General features: G+C 47.8%; 1 protein-coding gene across 1 annotated transcript in view; it reads right to left on the bottom strand.

The window, feature by feature from the left end:
* SDHA (succinate dehydrogenase complex flavoprotein subunit A) overlaps positions 1 to 13,374 on the bottom strand; it is a 153,624-nt gene that overhangs the window by 65,442 nt on the left and 74,808 nt on the right. The window contains exons 9-10 of the mRNA XM_078640242.1: positions 8,039 to 8,234; positions 4,072 to 4,243 (exon numbers count right to left, since the gene is read on the bottom strand). Coding sequence (XP_078496368.1) covers positions 4,072 to 4,243; positions 8,039 to 8,234 — 368 coding nt within the window. The remainder of the gene's footprint in view (positions 1 to 4,071; positions 4,244 to 8,038; positions 8,235 to 13,374) is intronic.

Below are 13,374 nucleotides of genomic sequence, written 5' to 3'. Positions count from 1 at the left end.
CAAGGGGCAGTCTGACACCGAAAGGGACACGGTCCTTAAAGAACTGCAAGGGGCAGTGACACCGAAAGGGACACGGTCCTTAAAGACCTGCAAGGGGCAGTCTTGACACCGAAAGGGACACGGTCCTTAAAGACCTGCAAGGGGCAGTGACACTGAAAGGGACACGGTCCTTTAAGACCTGCAAGGGGCAGTGACACCGAAAGGGACACAATCCTTAAAGATCTGCAAGGGGCAGTGACACTGAAAGGGACACAATCCTTAAAGACCTGCAAGGGGCAGTCTGACACCGAAAGGGACACAGTCCTTAAAGACCTGAAAGAGGCAATGTTCGCCAGGCAGGTGGCTGGGTTTGATTTGGCATGAACGGTGGCCTCCTCTTCTACTGTGACAGGTTGGAGGAATAATGGGGTTACAAGGAATGCATTTTGAGGCTGAAAGCACGAACCAAGAATACCCTATGTCCGAGCACTGCAGAATTTTGGGTTTGGGGCAGAAGAACTTTGAGCTTATGGAGTCATTTTGGGGTGTTTTTTTTTTTAAGTAGACTTTGTTTTGGACCCAGGCCCTCGTCACCAGCCGACTGGACTACGGCAACGCCCTCTACGCCGGAACCACCGCCAAGCTCCAGAAGAGACTTCAGCGAATCCAGAACGCCTCAGCCAGACTCATCCTCGACATCCCCCGACACGGCCACATCTCCGGACACCTGCGAGATCTGCACTGGCTGCCGGTCAACAAGAGAATCACCTTCCGTCTCCTCACCCACGCACACAAAGCCTTACACGACCAAGGCCCGAGATACCTCAACAGCCGCATCAACTTCTACACTCCCACACGCCAGCTCCGATCAACCAGCCACGCCCTCGCCGCCGTCCCCCGCATCCGAAGAGCCACAACAGGAGGAAGGTCCTTCTCCTACCTGGCCGCCAAGACCTGGAACTCCCTCCCGACCCACCTCGCCTTCAGGAAGCAGCTCAAGACCTGGCTGTTCGAGCAGTAGCAGACCCCCCCTCCCCAAGTGCGCTGAGACCCTCCGGGTATGTAGCGCGCTATACAAATGCCATGATTGATTGATTGACTAGTCCAATTGTGGTGTACCTGTTAAAATACAGGGTACAGTAGATACAGTTCCACCATCCTTTTTAATTTGGTTTAGTAAGATTGATTGGTGAAGGGAGTTTAACAGGCAGACAGGTTTATCAGCGGGAAAATGTCAGTTGGTGGGTTACCATTGCAAAGGATGTTATGTTATGGTTTCCTGGACTAGGGAAATGGCTTTATTACCTGTGACATCATTGTGAAAGGTGGTCTCTGCAGGTTCTCGAAATATATATATATGAAAGGAATGTAGGAAACCGATTTAAAGTTGTCAGGATCCACTAAGGGGTTTGTTGACAAGGAGGTTTGCACTAGATTATTTTCAGACAGCGGAGACTAGAACCTGCTTTAAGGAATGAGAAATTTGTGACGCCAGAAAGGACACGGTCCTGAATGACCTGCAAGGGACACCATACCTCTTAAGAGTGCATTAGCCCGGGCGAAGAAGCCTCTCCCTACAGGGAAGGGGAATTTTTGAAACTAACATGAGAGAGGTCCAAAATCTAACACCCCTGGCCAATCCCACCAACTGACAGTAAAGGTTGGCCTTGAGCACCAAGGCTATGCTTTCTATTATATACACTTCTAGATATTTGTTGAATATGGTGGTAAGAGTCCGCAACTCCGGAGTCCGTGTCATGACCGTGGGGCTTTGGGCAATGGGGTAGATAGACCTTCACATGAATTATGCGAAGTCCTCTAGGTAGATCCCCAAGGTGTTCAGTATTTACAGAGCCCGAAGGCCCGACTCAGTAGGGTTATCTAGGAACAGGACACTGTCCACGTACAGGGAGATCCTGCCGCCAACTGTTGGGGACCTTTGAAATCTACAAAACAGTGTGTTGACCCTCACCCAGGCTGCTAAAGGCTCTATCGCCAAAGTAAAGGTGAGAGCGGGCATCAGTCTTGCATACCCCTCCCTATCTCGAACCATTGGGACACAGAGTTCCTGACCCGTACCCTTGCCTGGAGGTGAGTGTATAACAGTTTGATGTAGATAATGGATGTGGACCCAAAGTTTAAATGTCTTAGTAGCGCAAAGAGATTGTTATATTCCATATAGGTACCCTATATAGGCGCAGGCAACATTGCAACCTTTCACCTATATCCTTCCCTACATTACATACATAACTGTTCTTAGGGACTGACCTTTTACCTAGATACGACGCTTCATTCAGAACACAGGTTTTTCCCTAGTTCGGATCTCATACATTATGAATGCGGCTTCTTGGAAGCACAGCAGGACTAACATCTCATGTATAATATCTCTGTATAAAGTTCAGGTCTGACGTCATCCTTTAGGCCGACATAGTAACAAAGCAAGGTAGGACCCCTGGGGAGTCCTATGGGTATATATACACATCATGTCTTGCTTAGAGGAGACCACGTCTTCCCGGCATGCAGACACTCCAGCTTGCAGTGGTCTAACATCCCTTTGCGGGGTGTCCAACTTGGGACCAGGATGGGGTCCCACAGTCTCACTTCAGGTAATGGGGTTGACTAGGTCCTAGAGGGATTCTTTCCATAACACCTACACCAATGCTAGGTACATTTAGGTACATCTCATTAGGGAGGCATCGTAGGAGTACACACTTTTTATCATGTGTTTAATATGTTTGTATGTAATCATGATTATTGCGAAGTAGTAGAGCTTTACCATCCCTTTACTTTCGTAGTACTGCTAATCATATCTCTGCTACGGTCTGATTGTTGTGGCTCATTTATTCTACACTAAAATAACAACTGTTCAATAAATTCTTATTGAAAACGCCCAGTTTGTTTATTCTGTATATCTCTCTGAGACAAACTATCTCTCTGAGACAAACTAAGTGAGCACGAGTGACTGAGCGAAAGGTAGTATATTGTTTCCGCGATTCTGAGGGATCAGGGTTGTCATGTTCTGAGGCTGCCAGAATGTATTCTCTCCTTGGTAAGAGGAGATTATAGTGGCACTGTGAGTTCGTTGATACGGACAGGCTAACCTATCTGGTGGGGGTGCAAGGAATCAGTCTGCTACCAGTCCCACAGTTTATGTTATCCGAACGCGCAGATCCTGTATAGGTTATATTGGAACTACACGACAAAATTGACCCAGTCCACAGTCAAATGCCTTTGAAAATCAACCATTAGCAAAGCTTGATGAACTGGTAGACTAGCACTCAGGCCTGTGGTTCGAAAGTTTGGGACTGATCTTTATTACTTCCGTTTCAAAACCAAAGGTAATAGAACAATAAGAAGTGAGCGATCAACTCTGCCCTATCCTGCCAGCTGTAGTAATAGTAAAATTCCTTTACACAGCATTAGTAAACATGCAGGCAGAGGGAATAGTGACAATGCCCCTTTACAGCTCCCCGATTTAATGAACTACTACCCTTCCGTGATTCTTTGCAGTCGAAACGTCTACTTTTCTTGGCCAAGGAAAAGTAGGTGTTTCAACTGCAAAGAATACTCTTAATGTATGCCCAGATGGGATGATGAAATGTGTATTCACAGCGTCTTGCTAGTTGGGATTTGCCTAGTTAGCAACTCAAATATTGTTAGACAGGTCTTTCCATCAGTGTAAATATTGTAATTATCAGCACTTATACCCTTCCATTCCTGTAGCGAGCACTTCCTTGAGCACTTGTTTCACTTCACGATTATTGCAGCAACCAACCATTGATACTGTGAATTATGGATGAATTTACATGATAAAATCCTTGATAAATGTCCAATGATTTGTCATTGTTTAATCAACTTGTTGAATGTGGGTGTAACACAAAGATTCCTTACAAATACTGGCCGGTTGGACCAACTGTTCTATACTATTATTGGCCCATGTCCGACTGAATACGGAGTTTCCCTATTGTTATGTAACAAACCTTTACAGCTGCCAGCACGCCTGCACTAATAATCCTACACCAGAAATCTCCTCAGTTCTTCCTGGTGTGCCATTAAACAAACCCCATGCTAAGCAATGACATTTCATCTTACCAGGCTTGTTCAATTCCGTGATCGTCAGGGCACAGGCACGACCAAACACCACCAAATCCAGCAACGAGTTGGCTCCCAGTCGATTAGCGCCATGAACAGAAGCAGAAGCAGCTTCGCCACAAGCATACAGACCAGGCACCACCTGATCCTGCCCGCCTTCATGGATTAACACCTGCAGAGAGAAAGCATGAGCCCCAGTTTATGAACATGTTACTCATGGATGACAGAGAAACATAGATGTAAAGTTGTCCTATGTTCTCCTGACCATACGCTGCACCCAGATACTGTGCGCCTGCCTGGCGCACCCACACACACACTGTGTACCCTGTTGCCGCCCCATGAGATGTCACCCTGAGAGGAACATGATCACCTGTTCACAACGGCATCGCTGTGTTCCCTGTCTGATAGGTACCTCACTGCCTATCCTCTACCCCGCCACAGGGATTCCCTGCCTGACAAACACACTCTTCTCTTGCTTTTTCCATGTTACAGTGAAAACTGCCTGATGACACGCTTAGTGGTCCCCATCGTGCAGACATCAGGATATTCCCCCTTCTTATTGGCTTAAGGACTCAAGACATGATTGCCGTACAAATTCAGCTCCCTCCTAGGCACAGTGCTCCAAGACTGCCAGACAGGCTGTGTTCAGCCTCCTATCAGGAACAATGGCTCCTGATCGACGGACAGGCGTGCTCCGTCTCCTTGCAGGAACAATGGCCGCTGATCGACAGACAGGCTGTGCTCCGCCTCCTATCAGGAACAATGGCCCCTGATCGACAGACAGGCTGCGCTCTGCCTCCTTGCAGGAACAATGGCCCCTGATCGACAGACAGGGTGTGCTCTGCCTCCTTGCAGGAACAATGGCCCCTGATCGACAGACAGGCTGTGCTCTGCCTCCTTGCAGGAACAATGGCTCCTGATCGACGGACAGGCGTGCTCCGTCTCCTTGCAGGAACAATGGCTCCTGATCGACGGACAGGCGTGCTCCGTCTCCTTGCAGGAACAATGGCTCCTGATCGACAGACAGGCTGTGTTCAGCCTCCTCTCAGGAACAATGGCCCCTGATCGACAGACAGGGTGTGCTCTGCCTCCTTGCAGGAACAATGGCCCCCGATCGACAGACAGGCTGTGCTCCGCCTCCTTCCTGGAACAATGGCCCCTGATCGACTGACAGGGTGCGCTCTGCTTCCTTGCAGGAACAATGGCCCCTGTTCGACAGACAGGGTGTGCTCTGCCTCCTTGCAGGAACAATGGCCCCTGATCGACAGACAGGGTGTGCTCCGCCTCCTTGCAGGAACAATGGCCCCTGATCGACGGACAGGGTGCGCTCCACCTCCTTGCAGGAACAATGGCCCCTGATCGACAGACGGGCTGTGCTCCGCCTCCTTGCAGGAACAATGGCCCCTGATCGACAGACAGGCTGTGCTCCGCCTCCTATCAGGAACAATGGCCCCTGATCGACAGACAGGCTGTGCTCTGCCTCCTTGCAGGAACAATGGCCCCCGATCGACGGACAGGCTGTGCTCTGCCTCCTTGCAGGAACAATGACCCCTGATCGACAGACAGGGTGTGCTCCGCCTCCTTGCAGGAACAATGGCCCCTGATCGACGGACAGGCTGCGCTCTGCCTCCTTGCAGGAACAATGGCTACTGATCGACGGACGGGCAGTGCTCTGCCTCCTTGCAGGAACAATGGCCCCCGATCGACAGACAGGCTGTGCTCCGCCTCCTATCAGGAACAATGGCCCCTGATCGACAGACAGGGTGTGCTCCGCCTCCTTGCAGGAACAATGGCCCCTGATCGACGGACAGGGTGCGCTTCGCCTCCTTGCAGGAACAATGGCTACTGATCGACGGACAGGGTGTGCTCCGCCTCCTTGCAGGAACAATGGCCCCCGATCGACAGACAGGCTGTGCTCCGCCTCCTATCAGGAACAATGGCCCCTGATCGACAGACAGGGTGTGCTCTGCCTCCTTGCAGGAACAATGGCCCCTGATCGACAGACAGGGTGTGCTCTGCCTCCTTGCAGGAACAATGGCCCCTGATCGACAGACGGGCAGTGCTCTGCCTCCTTGCAGGAACAATGGCTACTGATCAACTGACAGGCTGTGCTCTGCCTCCTTGCAGGAACAATGGCTACTGATCAACTGACAGGCTGCGCTCTGCCTCCTTGCAGGAACAATGGCCCCTGATCGACAGACAGGGTGTGCTCCGCCTCCTTGCAGGAACAATGGCCCCCGATCGACAGACAGGCTGTGCTCCGCCTCCTATCAGGAACAATGGCCCCTGATCGACAGACAGGGTGTGCTCCGCCTCCTATCAGGAACAATGGCCCCTGATCGACAGACAGGGTGTGCTCCGCCTCCTTGCAGGAACAATGGCCCCTGATCGACAGACAGGGTGTGCTCCGCCTCCTTGCAGGAACAATGGCTACTGATCAACTGACAGGCTGTGCTCTGCCTCCTTGCAGGAACAATGGCCCCTGATCGACGGACAGGCTGCGCTCTGCCTCCTTGCAGGAACAATGGCCCCTGATCGACAGACAGGCTGTGCTCCGCCTCCTATCAGGAACAATGGCCCCTGATCGACAGACAGGCTGCGCTCTGCCTCCTTGCAGGAACAATGGCTCCTGATCGACAGACAGGGTGTGCTCTGCCTCCTTGCAGGAACAATGGCCCCCGATCGACAGACAGGCTGTGCTCCGCCTCCTTGCAGGAACAATGGCCCCTGATCGACTGACAGGCTGTGCTCCGCCTCCTTGCAGGAACAATGGCCCCCGATCGACAGACAGGCTGCGCTCTGCCTCCTATCAGGAACAATGGCTACTGATCAACTGACAGGCTGTGCTCCGCCTCCTTGCAGGAACAATGGCCCCTGATCGACGGACAGGGTGCGCTCTGCCTCCTTGCAGGAACAATGGCTACTGATCGACGGACGGGCAGTGCTCTGCCTCCTTGCAGGAACAATGGCCCCCGATCGACAGACAGGCTGTGCTCCGCCTCCTATCAGGAACAATGGCCCCTGATCGACAGACAGGGTGTGCTCCGCCTCCTTGCAGGAACAATGGCCCCTGATCGACAGACAGGGTGCGCTCCGCCTCCTTGCAGGAACAATGGCTCCTGATCGACGGACGGGCAGTGCTCTGCCTCCTTGCAGGAACAATGGCCCCTGATCGACGGACAGGGTGCGCTCCGCCTCCTTGCAGGAACAATGGCCCCTGATCGACGGACAGGGTGCGCTCCGCCTCCTTGCAGGAACAATGGCTACTGATCGACGGACAGGGTGCGCTCTGCCTCCTTGCAGGAACAATGGCTACTGATCGACGGACGGGCAGTGCTCTGCCTCCTTGCAGGAACAATGGCCCCTGATCGACAGACAGGGTGCGCTCTGCCTCCTTGCAGGAACAATGGCTCCTGATCGACGGACGGGCAGTGCTCTGCCTCCTTGCAGGAACAATGGCTCCTGATCGACAGACGGGCAGTGCTCTGCCTCCTTGCAGGAACAATGGCTCCTGATCGACAGACAGGGTGTGCTCTGCCTCCTTGCAGGAACAATGGCCCCCGATCGACAGACAGGCTGCGCTCTGCCTCCTTGCAGGAACAATGGCCCCTGATCGACGGACAGGCTGTGCTCTTCAGCCACATCTTGCAGCAGCAGTCTCTGCTAAGCAGACTTATTGTTATCCACCTCCACTCTAGCATAGGATCACCGGGCAGAAAGTCTGGCACACCTGCATGCTGTTGCCCATGCCCAGTCTGTCACCCTCCCGTCTGTGGTAAAAAAAAAAACCTGTGAAGTGAAGTGTAATAAAATGATACACACAGTAACTGTATGTAGAGCAATTAGTATAGTGCCAAATTTATTTGTTTAGGTTTCCATCATAGGAAGGACGCACACTACAGAGAACTAGTCAAATACTGCGACATATTTGGGTTTCCATCTGGTCCGAAGTGTAGCGGGCTCTCACCTGACCTCTGTAGTTCGTCGGGATGCCGCCCATGTTGTAATGAACCGTTGGAAGGACTGGGATTGGTTCCTTCGTGACATCAACGCCTGAGAAAATCATGGCAGTCTCCGAGATCCCTGGGAGACGCTTGGCCAGCTGCTGAGGTGGGAGATGGTGCAGCTGTAAATATACGTGATCTTTGTCAGGACCACACCCTCTGGAAAAGGAGGCAAAGAAACTGTTAGGAGAAAACACATTTGTATGAAGTACAGAGAACAAGACTGTCTGCAGCACCTCCCATCCTGTGTACACTTCACTTTAGACGGCTGCTAAGAATTATTGTGCAGGTCCCGGTGAGCATTTTGTGTGCGACCAGTGAACCACCAACCCTTTCACTGCGCTCCTTACCGCAGCTAGAGGGCAAAACACTGGATAATCTTGGATAGGACTAAAGAGAAAGCGGCGAAGATTCATCGAAATTGCCTGCACTGGAGCCACTCCCAAGGCAAGCTGCTGCGGTACGAAGCAGAATTCAAAGGGATTTATAGGGTCCAGTCGTGGACCTGGTCGAGGGGTCACAGACCGACAAGGATGGCCAACATTAAAGTTATCCAAGATGGCAGGCGACTGCATCCTGGCAGTAGATGACAATGTTCAGAAGCTCCCTTCACAGAGACAGGTGGCAGATCTGTGCTATGGAAGTATGACCTCGCTGTATTGAGTGGACGGTTTTAGTGGGTTGATGGTGGTTCTCTGAACGTTTGGGCTCATCCTGTGGCTTTCCAGGTAACACATTGCCCAGTTGATTCACTGCATCCAGTCTGGATTAGGAACTGTTCCATTCTAGCCCTAGTACCAGCAGCCACAGCAAGGGATACAATTAGGGCGACCCAGAGAAGGATAAGCCTATTCTGGGTCATGTGAGGTCATCCACAGCGGTTCTGAAGAACACATTTTTTAGGCTTTTCCTGAAACTCGCTCCAAGAAAGACCAAGGAACAAAGCCAAAGTTTCACAAGGGATCCATTCATGCAGTGCAGTTAATGTTTGTTGCAGGAGTTTAATTAAGAACCGTTTGCTATAATTAATGGAATAAACCAATCTTAAAATCCAACCAATTATTCAAAGTGACCACTAAAACTTATTTAATCACCTTAGGAGTTACAGAAACATGATTTTACCCCACCTATGTTAAGAATTTAATTATAAAACCAAGGTCTTAGTTTATTTTCCATTAAAACATAGATGCATTGCTGTTAATTCTTCTTGTCGAGTTTAGACTGAAAATTGGTTTTAAGTACTTCCTTCTTATTCAAGTTAGTTAGAATATAGTTTGAATTGTTTGCATAGCAAGATGGCAGAGGGGAAGTTGATTTTTCCTTGCCAAGCCTCTCCTAACTGACAAAAAGGAATGTAAAGGCGTCTCAGTCTTAAAAAGTTTTCTTACCAATGTATTGAACGAGGAGTCTACATACTTCTGTCTTTCGACTGTACAAGTGTACTGCAGATAGATGGAATTCTTGTATTTTGCAGATTGTTTCAAGTCTGACTTAAAACAACTGGACCTAACTAACAATTTTATTAGCTTCTACCTCTTGGGTTTATTCTTCATGCATCAAAAATTTGCAATTTTCTAATATTGAGGTCAGATCTTGGTTGATCCGTGTAATTTCATTTCAAGACCGGAGGCTACCATAATGCATAACGCTTTTAATTGCCGCTCTTGCAGCACCTTCAAAGAACTTTAGAACAATATAACACAACCTAGAACCAGAACACAAACCATAAGTAGTCCACGCACATAACATTCCTCCTCTTTTAAATGCTGCTCCTGAGGAGTGAAGTATACTTATCGGATTGTAAATATATTTGGTTAAAATGTAAAGTATTTGGGATATGATAGTAGCATTGTTTATTTAAATAGGTTTAAGCACGCTTCTAATTTATAGAAGCGTGTTATTTTCACTAGAGGTGTTGGATTTTGTTAGACTCTTGCACAGGTATATTTTATGATATATTGGATTTTCAGAAAATGTGTATTCATTTAGAGGCTTGGTATTTGTACTTGAATTAAATTCTATAGCCTGATGTTTAAATTTTAACAGTAAGACAGGGCTTGTCTGTTATCTTGTTGCTCCTTGAAAATGACACGGAATACTGTAGTATGTTGAAGACTCAAGCTGGTGGTCTCGGCGCGAGCTGGTGTTGCCAATCTCTTGAGGGACATCCGCGCTCGCGTCCTGATCTCAAGTCGACACGCAAGTACGGTAAATCCTGACTCGCTTTGTGAGCTCACTGCAACACGCGCAGCTGATCGACATGGTTTCTAAGGGAAGATGTACGTGTGAAACGCGAATCACAAACAAAAAAGAAACCCTGTAGGCTACCGTAGTCTCACGAGATTAGGGCAGACATGTTTAATTGGGGAACCATGCATAGTCTTTAATATGCTTTATGATCGCACAATTACAGGAATGCCGGTTGAACTGTTAAGGCACAACAGTCTTTTTCTTAGTCTGACGGTTGGAGTCGCTAAAGAGTAGTTGTGAGGGAGATAGAATAGTCGTTTTAGAGGTAAGATATTTAGCTATTTTTTAGGTTTATAAGCATGGATGCAGAGCAGGGTTCCAGTGGATGTGTAACTAGTGACAAACTTAATGAAGATGTGATAAAAAAAATAATTGAGAGAGAAAGGAGAGTTCAGGCAAAGAAAACTCTAGAGAACATTTTGTCTGAAATAAGAGGAAAGAAAGAGAATCTGATGAGCAATACTTTTCAGTATCTGAGGATGAGAAGAGAAGAAAAGGAGGTAAAAAGGTTGAAAAAGAGAAAACCTATTGAAAAAGTAGAATTAAGGAAAAAAATAAGGCTGGTTCGAACGCCACAAATAAGAAAGGTGTCCTAAGCAGCATAAAGAGGAAAGGTGTTCTTAGCGGTGCGCAAGGAAGCAGTGTCCTTATTGACACAATGCATGAAGTTTGATGACTTTGGATTGAGATGGTTTGCTTTTGAGAGCAGGGATCAGGATGAGTACATTCTGGATATTTCACAGGAGAAGGATTTGGATGATGAATATATAGAGAAGATAGGGTCAGATACAAAAGAAGTGCTGTGGAATCCCTTGGGTGAGGAGATGTTTTCTCCTTTTAACATCAGACACGTGAGAAGTGGCCATTGGAGCATGTGAGGAAGTTTATTAAAGAGTGGATAAGGAGACCCTTAGAAAAGGAAGTACGTAAGGTTTTAAAAACGGAATGCTCAAGACCTGTGATGGAGGCGAAAGTTTGCATGACTCCTAACTTGGACCCAGAGATGAGAAGTTTCTTATTTAGAATGGGTAGAGACCCTAGAAAAGGGTTGGAGCCCTCCCTGAAACAATGCCAGGATAAGGTTTTTGATTTCTTGGGTCCTTTGGCAAGGACATTCGATATGGCTGAGGAGGCTCACATAAACGAGTGTCAGGTGGATTTAGAGTTGTTGAGAGGTTGGAGCCAGAGGGCGATTGTATTACTAGGAAATAGCAATGCTGGCTTGATGGCAGAACGCAGGAAGGCGATGCTGATGAGGATAAGTACCAAGTTGGGTGACACGAGGGTTTATTTTTTGGTGAAGGTCTCGTGAAAAGTATTGGGAAGTATGTTTCAACCTTTAAAGCTTTAGACATAGCCCAAGTTAACATGGGGAATGTATTTGGGACTGGAGTTTTTGGAAGGGCCAGTTGACGGGGACCTTCGACTGGAAGGGGGATTTAAAGGTCCCAGTACAATAACCAGTACCGAGGGTACAGCAGAGGATACCAGTCAGCAGCTAGTTTCAGCCCGAACAGAGGAAGAGGCATGCGTACAGGAAGAGGCAGAGGAACTAAGCGGGGTTTCCAAGGATCACAAGGTGAGTACGGAGATGGCGTCTGGTTTTAGCCTAGGAAAGGTAGGGGAAGTTTAAACGGTTTTGTAAAAGAATGGGAAAAGATCACACAAGATCCATGGATCATCAGGACCGTTTAGGGTTTAGAAATAGATTCATAGAGGTTCCTCAGCAGGTAAAGGAACCGAGGGAATTGTGTTTGTTGAGTGAAAATATGGTGATTGTAGGTGCAGGAATAGAGTATGCTTCAGAAAGGAGCAATTATTCAGGTAAAGGAATGTGCGAGAGGATTTATGAGCACTTTGTTTCTGGTGCAGAAAAAAGGCAAAGGTTGGAGATCAGTTCTCAACCTAAGAGATTTAACAAATATGCAGTTCACAGACACTTCAAGTTGGAAGGATTCATGGTTTAAGGGCTATGTTGCAAAAAGGGGACTGGTTAGTTAAACTAGACCTGAAAGATGCATATTTTACGATTCCAATGGAGAAGAACAGTCAGAGATTTCTGCAGTCCCGTTGGAGGGGAAGACTATATCAATTTTTGTGCCTGCCTTTTGGTTTGTCTTTCGCTCCTTGGTGCTTCACAAAGATAATGAGAACTGTTATGGGACATTTAAGAGAAAGGGATATGAGACTCGTAGTGTATCTGGACGACATCTTTATTTTGTCTCAAGACATAGAACATTGGAAGAAGGATTTGCTGACAGTAAAGACTCTTCTAGAAAGGCTGGGATGTTTAATAAATGTGTAGAAGTTACATTTTGTATGGAAGAAGTTATTTTTTGGGATTTGATATAGATACAATGCAAGTTCAATCACAACTTCCCCCCCAAAAAAATAAGGAAATGAAGAAGGAGATTTGTCAGGTTTTGAAGAAAGAGTTTCTTATTTTGAAGGATTTCGCTCGTACGGTAGGCTTGTTGTCGTCCTCAATTCAAGCATTTTTTTCTGGTCCTTTGAATTATCGTACTTTGCAGAGAGTGAAGGGGGAAGTCCTGGGGACAGGGTTATGGTACGGGGACAGAGTATATGTGAATCCAGAAACAATAGAGGAATTGAACTGGTGGTTTCAAAATTTGGAGACGGATGATTTTTGGCTGTGTTCCAGACTTTGTTATAGAGATGGATGCAGGTTTGAAAGGATGGGGAGCCCTCTTGGGAGAGATTCGCACAGGTGGCTTATGGTCAGCGGAAGAGAGGAGGAATCATATAAATTGTTTCGGATTAAGAGCAAGTCTTTATGCAGTGAAGAGTTTCAGAGGGGTCCTTGAAGGGACGAATTTAATGATAAAATGGACAATATCTTGGCAGTGGCTTATATCGTTTAGGGGGGAGCAGATTGTGTCAGTTGTCAGAGTTAGCCAAAGAGTTCTGGTATTTTTGTATGGAACACAAGATTGTGGTGAAACCAGAATATTTACCAGGGGAAATGAATGCTGCGGCAGACTGGAATTCAAGGAACATCAAGAATTTCATCGATTGGAAGCTGGATCTG

The sequence above is a fragment of the Lissotriton helveticus genome, chromosome 4_2 (genome assembly GCF_964261635.1).
Source record: "Lissotriton helveticus chromosome 4_2, aLisHel1.1, whole genome shotgun sequence".
Classification (NCBI taxonomy): domain Eukaryota; kingdom Metazoa; phylum Chordata; class Amphibia; order Caudata; family Salamandridae; genus Lissotriton; species Lissotriton helveticus.
Note: the sequence above shows the minus strand (reverse complement) of the source record. Positions and strands in the feature narration are given on the sequence as shown.